Source organism: Seriola dumerili, unplaced genomic scaffold (genome assembly GCF_002260705.1).
Source record: "Seriola dumerili isolate Sdu_G_001 unplaced genomic scaffold, Sdu_1.0 BDQW01000169.1, whole genome shotgun sequence".
Lineage (NCBI taxonomy): Eukaryota > Metazoa > Chordata > Actinopteri > Carangiformes > Carangidae > Seriola > Seriola dumerili.
In genome coordinates, this window is record NW_019174424.1 from 4056587 (window position 1) to 4071715 (window position 15129).

Genomic DNA, 15129 nt, shown 5'->3' on the forward strand with positions numbered 1-15129 from the left:
ATGGTCATGCTGGTCACCGACAAACTGGGCTAAGACTCAGGAACCCAGACATCCTGTATCCCATCTTCATCTCTGATCAGACTCCCCTGTTTCATATCAGAGTAGTCCCTCTGCCTGGACCACCATTTTGCATCCTGTACATCTTGTAGAAACTATTTTATACAAACTATTTCAGGTGTTAAAACCATGGGATCATCTTGCACCAATCTGGGCACAGATGCATAGAGAAACTAACGTTATAACAAAACGCTTTGCTGGTGTAGAAGACTGTACAGTCCATCTTGTGCTACCTGTGTCTCCTTCAACGCTGTAAAGATCTGCCCATGCATTTCTTTTCATTCTAGAGATGTTGCCTTGAATTGGCTATAAAAAAGCATAGGATTTAATGTTATAAATATATAATTTAAAGAAGAAAAGACACAGATCTTTAATGTGCTACTAATACTTGGATCAGTTGGTGGATGTTAACATGAGAATTTATCTGCAAATGTGTTTGTTCATTTGTGTAAAAGAGAGTTGTCTGTTTTCATGCAAGACCTTCCCTATGTCACTGTAGTGTGTACAGTACAAGAGAGGCTACGACAGTCTAATTTTCATAGGACGTGTTTGTCGGCTGTGAAATCGACATAGGGTGTTGCTCTCAAACTGACACGGAGGAACATTAACCGATGTGAATGGACGGTCCACATGTTTGCATTCATGGTTCTATATTTTGCACCACCTTTTCTGACCAGGCAAGAGACCTTTCATAATGAAAGTGGCTCTTACCACACTATAGTTAACTATAAAGGTGCAATAAAGTTGTGACTTTTGTGAGCTGATTGTGCATTTTTCTGTCTTCTACTGCTTTGAATTGATTTTTTTGTTCTTGTTTTAATTTAGATATTGTAAATTTAGGATGGCAGTTGGCATAGTAGAAATTAGCTAATTTGATATTTTACTGCAATGCAGAATCAAAATCCATATTTGGTCATTGTGAACTATGGGGAAATAGAGAGGGGTAAATCCATTATTTGTTGCATTATGGTTGCACCAGTTGAGCTGGATTAAGCTAGTATTACATTTACACCATGAGCTGATTCAGAAGAAGGATGAAAACTGCTTCTACACTGTTGTCTGTAATTGGCCTTTGGCCACAGCCAATTCACTGATGTCACTACAGGAAGCTGAGTCCAAACACCTCATGTAACATCACTGATTGGTCAGAGGTGCAAGAGATGATGGATGCAGAAATTTTAAAGCGTCTATGATCAATATTTTTTATAACTATCAAATGACTGAGAACAATATGGCTAAAAGCTGTTGTTTGTAGTGATGAGCTGATGAGTAATCTGCAGTTCCCCTCAGTTTGCAGGAGCTTTATAGCAACTTTATAGCCTGCAGCTTTAAAGTTTTGTGTCACTCTCACCGCTCTCATATTGTTGTTTTTTGGACAACAGGTTTTTTCTTTCAGAGAAAAAGCTCTAAAAACCAACTATTCATTTCCTGCTTAGCACTAAAGGGCAAACAGACAAAGGTAGTGACTGGCTGGTGAACACAGTTCCGCATTTAGCAACTAGAAAACAAAAACAGAGTTACAGAGCTAAAAGAAAGTGAACATTGGACTTGAGCTCGGACACGACCAGAGGGTAGGTAGGTGCAGGCTGCCAAGGTCATCTACTAATGTGATGTCACAATTTGTTTGTGCTGCCCTCAAGTGGGAAAAAACAAGTTTTAAGGGCAATGCAGCATTTTCTACCCATTCTTAAATTGGTGTGGACTTTTAGAGTAAAAATTGGTCATTTTTCTGAAAGTGTATACATTTTGTTAAAACAAAACTCTAATCAAACGTCTTTATTTGGCTTTAAAGCTTATGGAAACTGAGTTTTCTCTCACGTTCAACATAAACACAAAATATTATATTGCTTCCAGGTTTTCTGAGCAGTGTCTGCAGTCTACACTGTAAATCACATAAATCGCACCAGTATTCAGTAAAGTTGTTGGTTGAAGAGAAGTTAGAGCGTGACATCACATCTGGGATGGGAGGGGCCAGCATGTGCACAGGCTTCTCTGGATGCGTATCAACTGCAAGCAGCCAGCATCGGCAAGCACACTCGCACATTGCAAACACATCCTGAACGGCAGCTGCGGGGGACAAACAAAACAGCAACAAGCTGGAAAGTAGCACCTTAGAGTGAGCCTGCAATCAAGTTGAATCCTGGAAGGAGGGCGAGGGCAGGGCGAAGAAGAGCCGAGAAAGGGAGGAAGGAAGGAGGAAGGTATCCGGATTACTGCGGGCGCTTGGCGAGAGAGACATCCCCGGACAGTGACGCCTGCAGCAGCATCAGGACCACCAGGATGGAGGGGGAGAATTACGGTATGTCTTCATCTCACCCTTACATAGACTGCATGGCATTTAATGGATGCTGTGATCCAAGCTCCTGATTTTACCATGAGTTCATGTTTTTTTGTTTGTTTTTTTTTTGTCTTTTTTTTTTAGCATTGGTGTCTAGTGTTCGTGCTCTGCTGTGCCAAGTGATCAGAAACGACAGACTGTAGTCCACTGACTGAGCATAGATGTTCATACTCCTGCCAGTCATGTTGCTTTGTGGGAGTGTTGAAATGAGAAGTTGAAATGACGTACAGCAGACTTAGCTCCTGCACTACATTATGTCATATTTTACCATGTGTTTATCTGATTTACATGCATACACATGAAAGGATGTAGCCTACCCCTGTTGGATTTTTTATAAACCAGCTCAAAAACAGGTGGCCTCTGTGGTTCTCACAGCCAAACGGATATAAAAAGATATGTGTGATGAATTATTAAGCAACACACTGCAGCTATGGCAGCACCATGGGCACCATACAAATCCACATATTTACACGGCGGTAGGCAGTGAGATACAGAAAAGTTCCTGCTCTTATGAGAATGGGAATGATCCAAACTGATGTTGGCGTCTATTCTGAGATGCATAGGCTCTTTAGATGACAGGTTTTTCCTTTTTATGAAATGCCTTCTTACAATCCTGCCCTCATTGCCAAAATCAACCATCTTTACAGGAAATTCAATGTCCTGACATCATCTAAGCTCATGATGTCAGGCCACGATGAGCTCGCTGATGGGTAGCTTGGGCTGTGATAGAGTCTTCGTCTCAATTATTTAGCAGTTTAGTTTTTTCTGTGATCTTAATGCATCTCAAAATAGAACCACCAGCAATGGCCTCATTGCGAGAACTCATGCTCTGTTAGAAGAAGGGAGGGCTTTCTGTGAGTCACGTATAAGAGATAAAAAAAAAGTTTTAGTCTAATCTAAGTAGAAATACACCTTTGAGATTATTGATCTGCACTCAACCTCTGTCAAAAGAGAATATACAAATGCTTCCCTTGCAAATCTACAGTCTTGGCCTTTTCATTGAGTCTTTGTCATGTCAGACACTATACTGTAGGGTGCACAGTAGTCCACTCTGAACAGCCCATACAACATGTTTGCTCTCAGTCCCACAGCTGGATATTCATATTTATTTGCAGTCGTCTTCCCTCGTCTGTACTTTCCTATTTGCAATTCAGCTGAAGAATCAGTGGACGATTATGTAATTATCTGCTAAAGTGCGAGGCATAAGAGAAGGGACGTGCCGAAGCTCCCAGCACAGTCAAATAACACTCTCACTGTCCCTGACACCTCCTTAGTCAAATCGACTGCTTGTGGATCTGAATGAGTAAGTACAAGTCATATCATCTCTCCTGTCCCTGAGCACCGTGACTGTTCTGCATAATTGAAGTCTGAGGAGGAGAGAGGATAGAAGTAATCCATCCGCTGTCAAGACTTGACTCTGACAGACTTTATTTTGGTACAGCCTTGTTTTTTTTCTTTATTTATTTTATTATTACTGTAGACTAGACTTATGCAACAAGAACTGTCATATTCGTGTGTTTGAAGATAATCTGTATATTTTATAGCCTTGCTGTGATAACATTTTATAGCCTTGTGTGTAACCTTCTGAAATTTAGGACAGGATTAACATACAGTGTTTTTTGCACTCTGTTCCTGTGATGTTGCTAGGTGTTGGTGCCCGAAACCAGCTATCTTGGGATTCATTGGGTGCAGCTCTGTTTCAAGACTCACTTCAAAAGCTTTGAGCTGCAGGGTGTCAAAATATCTTTGTTTTATCTTCTTTTTTTTTTTCCCCTGCACTTTTGCCATCTACCTGCACCTGTCAGTGCAGCTAAGCTTCTCCTTGCATAATGACATGAGTACACACAAAGGAAACAGTGTGCCTGTTCGCAGGTGTGGTGCACTACAACGCACGTACGTGTGGTTGCTGTGGTTATGGGTGTCATCTCTCCTCTCAGTCTGACCCCTCCTCCTCTGCGGAGTGATTGACATGTCAGAGGTATCGTTGTTTTCTTGTTTTCCTGCTGTGTCTTGTTACTCTCAACCCATGTGATGATGAGACAGGTTTACTCCAACACTAAGCTGCTCTCATGTTCAAAGTACACTCGAAGAAAGACTGTCAAAGCAGCAGCAGCAGCCGCAGCGAAATCTCAGTGGACTTATGCAGTCATATCTTTTTTTAAGAGTAAAAAAAAAAAGAAATGTGACATCAAAATCCCAAAAAAAAGGGAAAAAAAGAAGAGAAGTTGAAATCTGTCACTTCAAAGTCAATGCAAATGTGCACTGATGCTGAAATTCATCTTCTTACTCAATTGTGCAAGATACCAATCTAAATATAGACATTTTTAGAACAGTGATAACAAACTTAACCCTTTGTTTGTCATCATTAAATCTACAGCAATCACAAAGGGAGGCAGACAAGGAGACGCAGACAAACGAGGGATATGAAACCTTTTAACATTAAAAGCAGCTGAAATGAAAATTGGGCAATGAGTGCTGAAACTTTATGTTGCAAGGCACAGTCGGTCTATATTAAGGTTGATAAACCTCATTCTTTGTGGTGAGTATATTCAGTTGAGCTGTACCAGCTGAGGTGCTTGTTCTGTTCCCCCCCCAGCCAGTTGTTAGTCACTGAAGGTGATGCTAACATTAGGCTGCTATGTAGGAGTTCCACCAACACAGATCAGCAAGCTCTCTATAGGTTTATATCCAACCGGGGAAACGCTTTCATCACAGAGGACTTGTCTGCCTACCTGACAAACGTATAGCTGATTTTCAGCTCTCAGTCTCAGACTGTCCTCTCTGGCAGCTGAAGGTTTTCTGATTGTAATATTTGTACATGGGTCCTCCACTTTTAGTCGTTCTACCCACGTAAATTTCACAGCTGAATTAAAGCCAAGTCTGCTGTTCGGTAAACTCCAAAAACCTTCTGGCCTCTTTAGTGAACTAAGAATAAAGGTGCTGTTGCGTGCTATGTCCACCTGGTGGCATGTATGCATAACTGCTAAAGGAGACTGTTTATTTGGGTCCAGTTCGAGGCTCTACTGTACACAGCACCGCACTGAGGAAATCACGTATCTCATCAGCCACTGTTCCTGCTGAATGATGATGTTTGCACCACGATGCAGGTGCACATTCAATCTCATACAATAGTTGTGGCTGCACCAAATGATTTCTGTAATGTGAAACTTTATTGATTGCTATGGGAAAATTATTTTTACACCAACCACCCTCCACCTGGAAGCACAGATTGCGGAGTCAGCTAATAGAACAGCAACTGTTAAAAGTTGAGCTCATACAATATTAATGCTGTATTCATAATAAGTTACTGTGATATAAGTGGCTTTTATAGATATTATGCTATTCTAGTGAATAGACAGAAGCATTTCCCCTTGAGTTTCTTTCTTCTTCTTAGTTCCATTGGAAGGCTGTTGACCTTTTGCACTATTTTGTGTGTGAATGTGCCCAAAAGCAGTTGTCTGTAACTTTGGAGGCTGTTTAAATTTAAACCCAACAGTTTTTTTTAACACTGTGTTTGGACAGTGGTGGAGCTCCAGAGCAACATGAACTCTGTGTGATCTAATAGTCATTCAGAAGTATAATAACAGACCTATTGTACTGAATAATTGATCATTGTGTATGGGCAGTTTAGGCACCTATGGGCCCTCTCCTTAAGGGCTGTCCAAACTGTTTCAAGTGAGTACTACTGGTGCTGTAAGTCTCTAAGAGTGTTCTGCACTTTACTTGAAATAACACATAAGTCCTTATGGTAATATTAAGCATAATGAATTGAAATTTGCCTATATTGCTTTCAACTGCCTTTATTGCAGTTTAATCTTTTTTCAACTTCGCATGCAGGGAGAACCAGGTACAAGGCTGCAGAGTGCACTCTACACACCTACTCTCTATCTATCTATCTATCTATCTATCTATCTATCTATCTATCTATCTATCTATCTATCTATCTACACCCACCTGTTTACAAGTTAATATTCTCTGGGGGTTCTCTGTGAGTTGCTGATAACACACTCGACACTCATTCAGAGAGGTACATTAAGGTGGAGCTGAGCAGTGGGGGAAGAATATGCATACTAAAAAAGAGAAGAGGCACATTTGTGCTGACTTCACTGTGTCCTCTGCTGCTGTTCCTCCCGTGACAGAGCTGCTCCTCTGGGTGATGTGCAGCTGCAGCATTTTAAAGTGGCCAGGACTGACTTTGCAGTTCAGGCAGGGGTCACTATGAGGCGCTCGGCCCTGTGGCAATGAATGGGGCAATGATGGCTACATCAAAAGTGATGTCGCAGCCATGCAAAACCTATATGAAGCAAGTGCCAGATCCACCTTATCACGACATTCAGCTATTGCCACCTAGTCTGTTGCTAACATGCCTGTTGCTAACATGCCGTGCCATGATGGCGTGAATGATTGACAGAGAGGGCGGAGTTAAAGAGCTTATTAATGACTGACATTGAATGAGAGATTGTTGTTGAGGAGTGAGAGACACTTTGTGTGATTGACATGTAGGCTAATTCAGAGTGGCAGATGTGGTGCTGGTTCAAGAGTGGAGGTAAATATTTCCGCTTTATTCCACAAGAGGAAGTGATCGATTGTCGCTGGTTATGAACACATCTGTGGCAGAACCAGGCCAATTTATTTTGTTGTAAGACTGTGTGTGTGTATGTGTGTGTGAAGAAGAAACCCATGTGTGTTACGTGACTCCAAGACCCCAAAATGTGATTTTGTGGCGGTGAATAACACTCAATAGGTGTGAAAATAATCTAATCAAAACAAATGGCTCACAGTGTTTTGCCCAGGAGCAATTCATTTCTTCCACTCCGTTGCCAAGCAACAATGAAATCTTGACTTTATGTACAAGGCTTTTGAAGCCACAACTGATGAGGGACTGGAAGCTAAAAGAAACAGAGGGTAGAGATGGAACTCAAAAACTGCACCACACAAAACAGAGCGACATGCTGTTGACAGGCCGCCATGATTCTCGCGCGCAGTAAAACTTTGAATTTCTCCTTATTCTCCCATTGTTTCTTTAGTTGATTTTCCCAATGATGGTGGTTTTTAAATGGTGCCAGGCACACTTGGTTGCAGCAAAAGGAAAACAGACATTTGTCCTGGGGGTACATTAATAAATGATTTGAAATACAGCCTGGCTTTTGTATTTGTATGTGCAATGTGTTAGGTCTAAGAATATCTGCTTGAATTAATATGTAAAGTAGCAAGAGAGTGCAAGTGGGAGAGAAGGAGAGAGAGAGAGAGAGAGAGAGAGAGAGAGAGAGAGAGAGCAGAGGAGGATAGAGGGAGGCTGAGATAGCGCAAAAGGGGAAGAAGGAGAAAGCAGAAGTGATTTCAGCGTCCTAGCAAGTTGCACATTCCAGTAAGGGGGAAGAGAAAGTAGGTGAGTTTGAGAGACTGGCCTCTGGGAGTGGAGAATTCATCCAACTGGGAGATTAGGTGGAGCAGAGTGACACATAGCAGGACCTGACAGTTGGAGTCTCTCTGTGGACAAGGGCGGCTGGGAGCTCAGTGACTGCCAGCAGCCTCAGCGGGGGAGTCTGGGCCTTCGCAACTTCCCCTTGTCCTCCATCTCAGTCTGACTCGTCGAGGGGGAGCAGCTTTGGACGTTGGCACAGCCACTGACAGAGACAGACCTTCACACACAACACACATATTACTCACTGGAGCTATGGGGACAGTGAGTGAACTTTGCGTGTCAAGCCTTCAAACATTCTTGTGTCCAGCTGTGAAGCCGCCCCAGCAAGGTCCAGGTAAAGTAAAGTTGGGACTGTGGGCCTTGTAGTGCATGCTCCATTGAAGTTTTGTTGTTGTTGTTGTTGGTTTGGTTGTTGCCATGTGTTTTAGCATTACTGTCACCTTATAGCACTGAACACTGTGGCTAGAGCTGATCATTACAATTACATTTGACTGACTTCTCTCTGTTAGATAACCTGTTGACTGACAGTGTCATTGTGTTTACAGCGTGCTTGTGTGGCCGCTGGCACAAACGCACGGCTCCGACAGAGATGAAAACAAACAGTTGGACAGAAATAGCGGGAGCTTCTTGCGGCTTAAGGAGGCTCTCTCATTTAGCACAAGTTAAAACCTCTGCCCCGTGCACACAACACACACACACACACACACACTGAGAGAGGGTGAGCTAATGTTATTACTTACTGAGCGGCTCTAATCTTCAGCAGGTCTCACACACATCCACAGCAGCCAAACTACTTTGAACTGACTGTGTTCATGATCATCTCACATCTGTATTCAGACACATATAGCAGATCCACAAACTGACCAAAGTGAAACCTCCTGTTTCTGCTCCTCTCCCAGTCGCAAGTTGTTGCATCCTTCAATAACTGGGACAGCAGTGTTGTGTTTTCTGGAGATCACCTCATAAACCTGGATAAACAGCTCTCAGTACTTCCCAGTTTAATTACAGATAGAGGAGTAGGCAGGAGTGGAACTGTTTAGGACTGTGTTTATACTCACCATCTGTCTCCATTTGTCCAGATTTGTTCCTTCATTCTGTGTGTGTGTGTTTGTGTGTGTATGCAGTTCATTGTTTTGGGCTGGTTGTTAAGTGTTGCGATTGTATTACACTGCACTGCAGGGTAGCGTGCGGGTTCCCATTGGAAATGTTGACATGACTAAAGCGGCTTCACTGGGTCCTGGTGAATCAGCTGACTGAGTGTGTGGCTAGGGGAAGCGGTGCTGTCTCAGTGGTTTCAAAACACCTGAATCAGCACCGGGGACGTGTGTGAAAAGACAGGACTTCAGTTTTGTTATGAATATTCAAGAGGGGAAGTAATCTGGATCATTCTGGTGACAGCAGAGTTTCACAGATTTCTGTCAAGCAAACAAAAAGTGGCTGACATGTCGGGTGGAAGTGAGGAAAAAGCATGATGAGTTCTAGTTAAATGTTGGTTTGTTGTTTGAGTATTCAGCCTCCAGTCTGAAGCAATACATTCCCAAAGGCTTCACTTCATCTGTCACCCGCCCGCTCATGTCAGGTTTTTTTTTTTTTTTGTTGTTGCTTAAACTGTAATAACACTCATGTTGTGATGGCAGCCATTACATTCTGGGCCCCTAGTGGTGGGAAGAGATTGGGCGGTGTACTGGAAGTGTTGGTGTTTCTGTTTTTAATCATGAATCATACAAGTGATTCATGCGTGACTCATCTAATGGTCGTCCAGCAAGTTCCCATTGTATCAGCAGTGCTATTTCATCACTGCTAAAATATAACATGAGCTAGTGCAAACATGAGTGAGGAGATTTAAAAAAAAAAAAAAAAAGTCACTTGGCTTCTTTAATGGCTGACCTCGTCTAGTGACATCTTATTTCTTAAAGTCGTCATGTTTCTTAGGGGACACAACCTGATGTTTCAATCTGCTCCTTTGCATCTCAAATGAATGAAGCACATGTCCAGTGTTATGTTCCTTCACACCTTGAAATGTTACTGTGAATCTAACATTCTCACTCACTGTGAGTGTGATTCAACATGCCATATTAATCTTCCCAGGACACAGACGGACACTGATGGCGGGCAGTGTATCACTTAAAGCGCACGTGATAGTTATTTAGCTGATTGATATCAGAGCAGCTACATGTTGTCAGTCATGCAAGTGAGGCAGGTGTGCGTCTCCGGGTTTTTCCGGGGCTCTCTGACATGTAAAATTAGTCATGTGGGCTCCATGCGCAGTTGAGGACACACTGATCTGTTTGGGAGCATAAACAGTTTATAAAGTGTTTGAGAATATATGCAAAATCAGCTTGTTGTGAGGGAAAGTATGGTACACTGATGGTTGGTGATGATGCTGAACCAGTTTGGTTTGTGAGTATTTGAGGTTTTTTTTCTTCTTCTTCCTATCTTGTGATCCCCAGATTTTCATTACAAGGACAAAGTAAAGCGCAGATTCATCTGTGCACTGATTATCAGTAAGCTTGTGTGCACACTTACATGAAAGAAGATTTTGGTGAGACTCAACTTTTTTTCTTTTTTTTTCCCTCTGGTAACACACACTTGTGATCTCTGGTAAACACACAGTTTGACGCGTTTTGGACGCTGAACCACACCAGACAGACTCTGCCAGTGAGCTGCTTCCAAGAGGAGTGTGTGGGAATCCAAATAGAGAGGCAGATGAAATCCATACAGCCATGAAAGCCAAATGAGTTATCTCTTTTCTGGTGGCATGGGAGGATTCGCTTTGTTTTTTTTTTTTTATCTTGATAAAAATGGCATGAGATGCAGCACGGCTGTTGGTGGACTGAGACATATTGTTTTTGCTTGTTTTTTTTTTTTTTTAGGCTATCTCAGACATATTGTGCTGTAAGTGCCGTTGTTATACTGTACATGTGCAGACATGCTCATCAGCTTTCATGCCTGCAGACACACTCCGTCTATGAGCAGCAGGGATTTTATTTTGCCATTCCTCAGGACTGCTTATTACTCAGTCTTATGCATAATTAATTACAGATGAGCAATTGCTTCATCACCCTGTAGTCTCCCAAGGCAGTGATAGTGCTTGTTGCGGTGACCATGTCAAGTACAGGAACGAGAGCAGTGCAAAATGCTGTGAGCCTAGCATGTGGAAGAGTGACTTCTCCTGGACATACAGGCTGTCAGCTCTCTGCATTTCATACCCTCTTTCTAAAACTGATTTGCAAAGTCACAGCTTCTGACAGCAGTATTTCTGCATGTATATGTGTGTAAGTGGAAGTGATTTCTGCTGTAGGCTGCTATAAAGGAAATTTACTGTTCAGAGAATGTGGAGAGCATTCTATTTTTAAAGCAGAGCTGGCCAAGTATATTTTTTTCACCATCACAAACACACACACACACACACACACACACACACACACACACACACGCACACACATTAGAGAAGTGACATGAAAGCTAGAGGTATTCTTGTATTTATTATATAACTCATGTCAGTAATTGCTCAGGTGTGGACTCCCTCTCAACCAGAAAATCATAGGGTCTATCGATCCAAAGGTGTCATTACCTCTGACTGCACCTGTAAAAAGAGAGCAGTGGTTTCAAAATCAGCTTGTGCAAATTAGTCATGCATGGAGCAACAAAACTCCAGCCACAGCTTATGCCAAAGAATGTCTACCATGCATGCTGTAATCTTAACAGAGCCATTTTTCAAGCCTGCTTGTTTCAAGGAGGTGTGGGGACACTAACCTCCTATTTCTCAATAAGCCTTTTTCTGGGGCTGAATTTTGTTAAGATGTCAAAGAGGCAGAGAAAAAAAAAACAGGCATACCATTGCGTAACATGACCCAACACCCTGCAGCTAACTAACCTCTAAATGTTTCGAAATGCCAGGCAAATATGTAAGTAATTGTTTGACAATGTCTGGGCCTGTGTGCAATGTGCGTGTCCTGATATTATTTATGAACTCAGTTAAAGTAAAAAAAAAGAGTTAAATTTCCTTACGTTTCTTTTTTCTGCAGGTAGTAACTGTAATTATTGTAAATGGCCAGGAGGGGTCACTCTCAGCATTTCTTCTCATAGGATACAAGTTATTTTCATACACAGAAGAAGAAGAAGAAGAAGAAGAAGCGGAAGAAGAAGAGGAAGAAGAAGAGGAAGAAGAAGAAGAAGAAGAAGAAGAAGAGAAGAAGAAGAGGAAGAAGAAGAAGAAGAAGAAGAAGAAGAAGAAGAAGAAGAAGAAAGTCAGCTTTAAACACAGCTTTACTATTCTATTCAGGGAGTATCATCATGTTAAAGGATCATTCCACTAATTGTTACAGATCATCATCACTTTACTGTTTACTGTACTGTACAGTCAGGAGGGTGCTCTCTAAAGTTTGAGAACATAACCCTAATGATATAATTAGATTTAGCTTGTGTTTGGAGACTACACGTTTTCAATAGAAAGCCTGCATTGTAAATGCAAGGAGTTCGAAAGACATTTACAAAACATGAGGGAAATGACTGATGATTTTGGGAAGAGTCTCAGTCTCTGCTGCATCAATTTTGAATATTATTATTTTTTATATATATATATAATCATTAAAAAACATTATGGAGGTGAAGCACTAAATTACTGGAATTCCCCTGTAAGTGCTGAATTTAGTAGCTCTCATCATTTTAAGTCAGAGTTGTCTCTGTGGGAACACATCATTAAAGTGTATGGAGGTGACGTAGCCAGCAACACATTTTATATTTTTAATTATTTCCTCTTAGTCTCTTGTGCTGTTTTGCTGTTTAAAGGTAGAAGGCAGGGAGAGGCAGAGGCTTGTTGTTACACTTTGCTTGGTGGAAGGCATCTTTCCCTGTGGCTGTGTCACTTCAAAACACACTGTAATCCAAAGGCTTAACATAGTACACTACTTTAGCTACTTCATATTATGAGCAAGGCTTCTGTCAAAATGTTCTTAGGTGTTAGTGAGCTACTTTCATCTTATGCAGGTTTAGCTGCTTAAAGATGTTTCCTTCCCATTGCTGCTGGAAAGTTGTCAAGAAAAGAGTCTTTCTCTTGGTTTTTTAACCAAATTACCATTCCCTTATTGCAAAGCAAATTCTCTGTGTCCTTAAATAACAAAGAAGGAAATAATAGCACAGATATGGACAAAATAATAGCATCATCTGACAGTGTTATCCAATCCAGACCTTGGATAAGGAAAGAAAGGTGTTGATCCATATTTTTGTAACATTTGAGACCATGAGTTCATGGTGTTGTTGTATCGTATACTTTAAATTATCAGGTGCTCCTGTTATTTTCAAACTGATGCACACTGATTCATGAATAAAGCAGAAGAAAACTTTTAAAGAATTTCTCCAGCTCACTGAATCGACTAATCAGCTGCATCTTTTAACATGCAGGAACCAAAAGCTCTTTACACTCTGCAATCCAGTATGACGTTGATGTGATGTTTGCATAAACACTCCATTAACATCACCATTATTCAAGGATTACTTCTACGTCTTTGTGTAGATCAGGAAGTTGCAGACAACAATAACTTCATGTGTTGATATCAATGATGATCAGTTAAAAGGTCAAACAGCTCTTTGGCTTCACTTGCTCTAGGTTCTTTAGCACAGATTTGCAGCGGTGCTCATGGGGACGGATGAACTCATAACAATGAATTGAAACTTTGTGTGTATAGGGTTCAATGCACAAAGGCTGCATTGTCAGTTGTTGAGTTTGGGCCGCACAACTGAGCCATTCATGTCCCACAGCTTGAAGACAAGCCCCTTAAAATGAAGTGGCCGTGCAGACTGTTGGACTTTACAAAGATGTCTTAATGATTTTACTCTCTGGGCCAATATGGTCTTCAAACAAGGGGTGAATCCCAGTATTTGGTCTTGATTCCTGTGCTAGTATGCAACACAATTAAAGTGCATCCAGACCTTAAGTCTTTTGCACATTTTTTCTCCTAGTGCATCCAATAGGATTGGAGAGAGGGAAAGATAGACAGAGAGGAGCTGTTTTCTCCCTCTACCTGGCCTCTTTCACTGGCTGTGAGCGCAGCATTCCTCTTGGCCCTCCTGTGTTTATCAACAAGAAGGTACAGGCTCGGGCCTCTCCTGTCTGACAGTAGCACAGTCCTGCAGGTGTTATACAAACAGCAGGCTGATTTATTTACTTTTAACAAGGTGATAGCAAGCCGAGTAGCTCTTCTGTCTGCCCTTACAGTTTTTCCTTAAAATATGCAGCCAAGAAATGTCTCCCTGCGAGAACAAAGAGACCCCGGTAAGATGCGTCTTTGATCACAGGCAGCATAAAATGTGAATATATTGTGTGTTGATGGGCCACGCTGAAATATGAAAGTAATAAATCCAGAAAGATGAGGCTTTCATCTCTGAGAAGATGATGGTTTGGTGGAGAGGAAAGTTGCATCATACATAAAACAAGTTGCTCACTCTCACCAGGATTTGGTAGAACCAGTTTTGCCATTAATGGCAAATCCAACTGAAAGTGTTGATCTGAAACTTTTACTTGTGTCATAATGTAAGTGTAATGTCAAGCAATTCTTTAGCTGAACCACTGAAAAACCCATAATGATAAAAAAAGAGCTGCAGTATTTGCATTATAGCTTTTAGAATGATAGCTTTCAAATTTTCCGCATGCAATTTCAAGTGCAAATAAATAAAAAATGTACAAAATACCATAAAGGCCAAAAAAAAATCATAGTTTAATGAGTACTGTGTTGATATCAGGCCTATAGGAATTTCAGTATTCAACAGGTGTTTGAAAGTATTATGCGTTTTCTCTGCAACAGACAGGTGTTGTTGCTATTTTCTAAAACAATGTTTTACATTTGTTTCTTGGGTAAAACTGACTGCACACACACACGTCTACTTTTGGCGGATGTGGTGAATCAAATGCAGCAATATGCGCAAGATCAGCAGCAGTGAACTGTATCTGTGTGTGTCAATCACACTCCCTGCCCCCACTCGGCCCAGTCCCAACAACGGTGTAGTGTGTGCGTGTGTGTGTGTTTGTGTCAGAGAGAAAGAGTGCGTGAGAGTGCCCAAGGCAATAGGGTGGAAACGCAGGCGGCGGACGCGTCATCTGGCCCATTTGCTGCACCTTCAGCCTGAGCCGCGTCAAGTCAGCAGAGACGGGACTGTTACCGGATATGGAGCACGGTTTCCATCACAATAAGTCTATAACTACACTTAAATAATGTTAAATGAGCCGTATTTGTAGTAGGCTCCACCAACAGAACCTGTTTAGTCTTAATTTGTTGAGGAGGCAACTGTTGCTTCAGTGTATTTTCACTAA

At 41.6% G+C, this 15129-nt stretch overlaps 1 protein-coding gene across 2 annotated transcripts in view; it reads left to right on the top strand.

The window, feature by feature from the left end:
* The first annotated feature begins 2098 nt into the window (after window positions 1–2098).
* Window positions 2099–15129, top strand: part of LOC111227307 (cytohesin-1) — a 44521-nt gene continuing 31490 nt past the window's right edge. The window contains exon 1 of one of the 2 annotated variants that reach the window (XM_022752741.1): window positions 2099–2356. In XM_022752741.1, the coding sequence (XP_022608462.1) occupies window positions 2338–2356 (19 nt within the window). In that variant the 5' untranslated portion in view covers window positions 2099–2337. Of the gene's footprint in view, window positions 2357–7838; window positions 8155–15129 lie in introns of those variants that run through there. The other variant, XM_022752739.1, reaches the window with a different exon arrangement.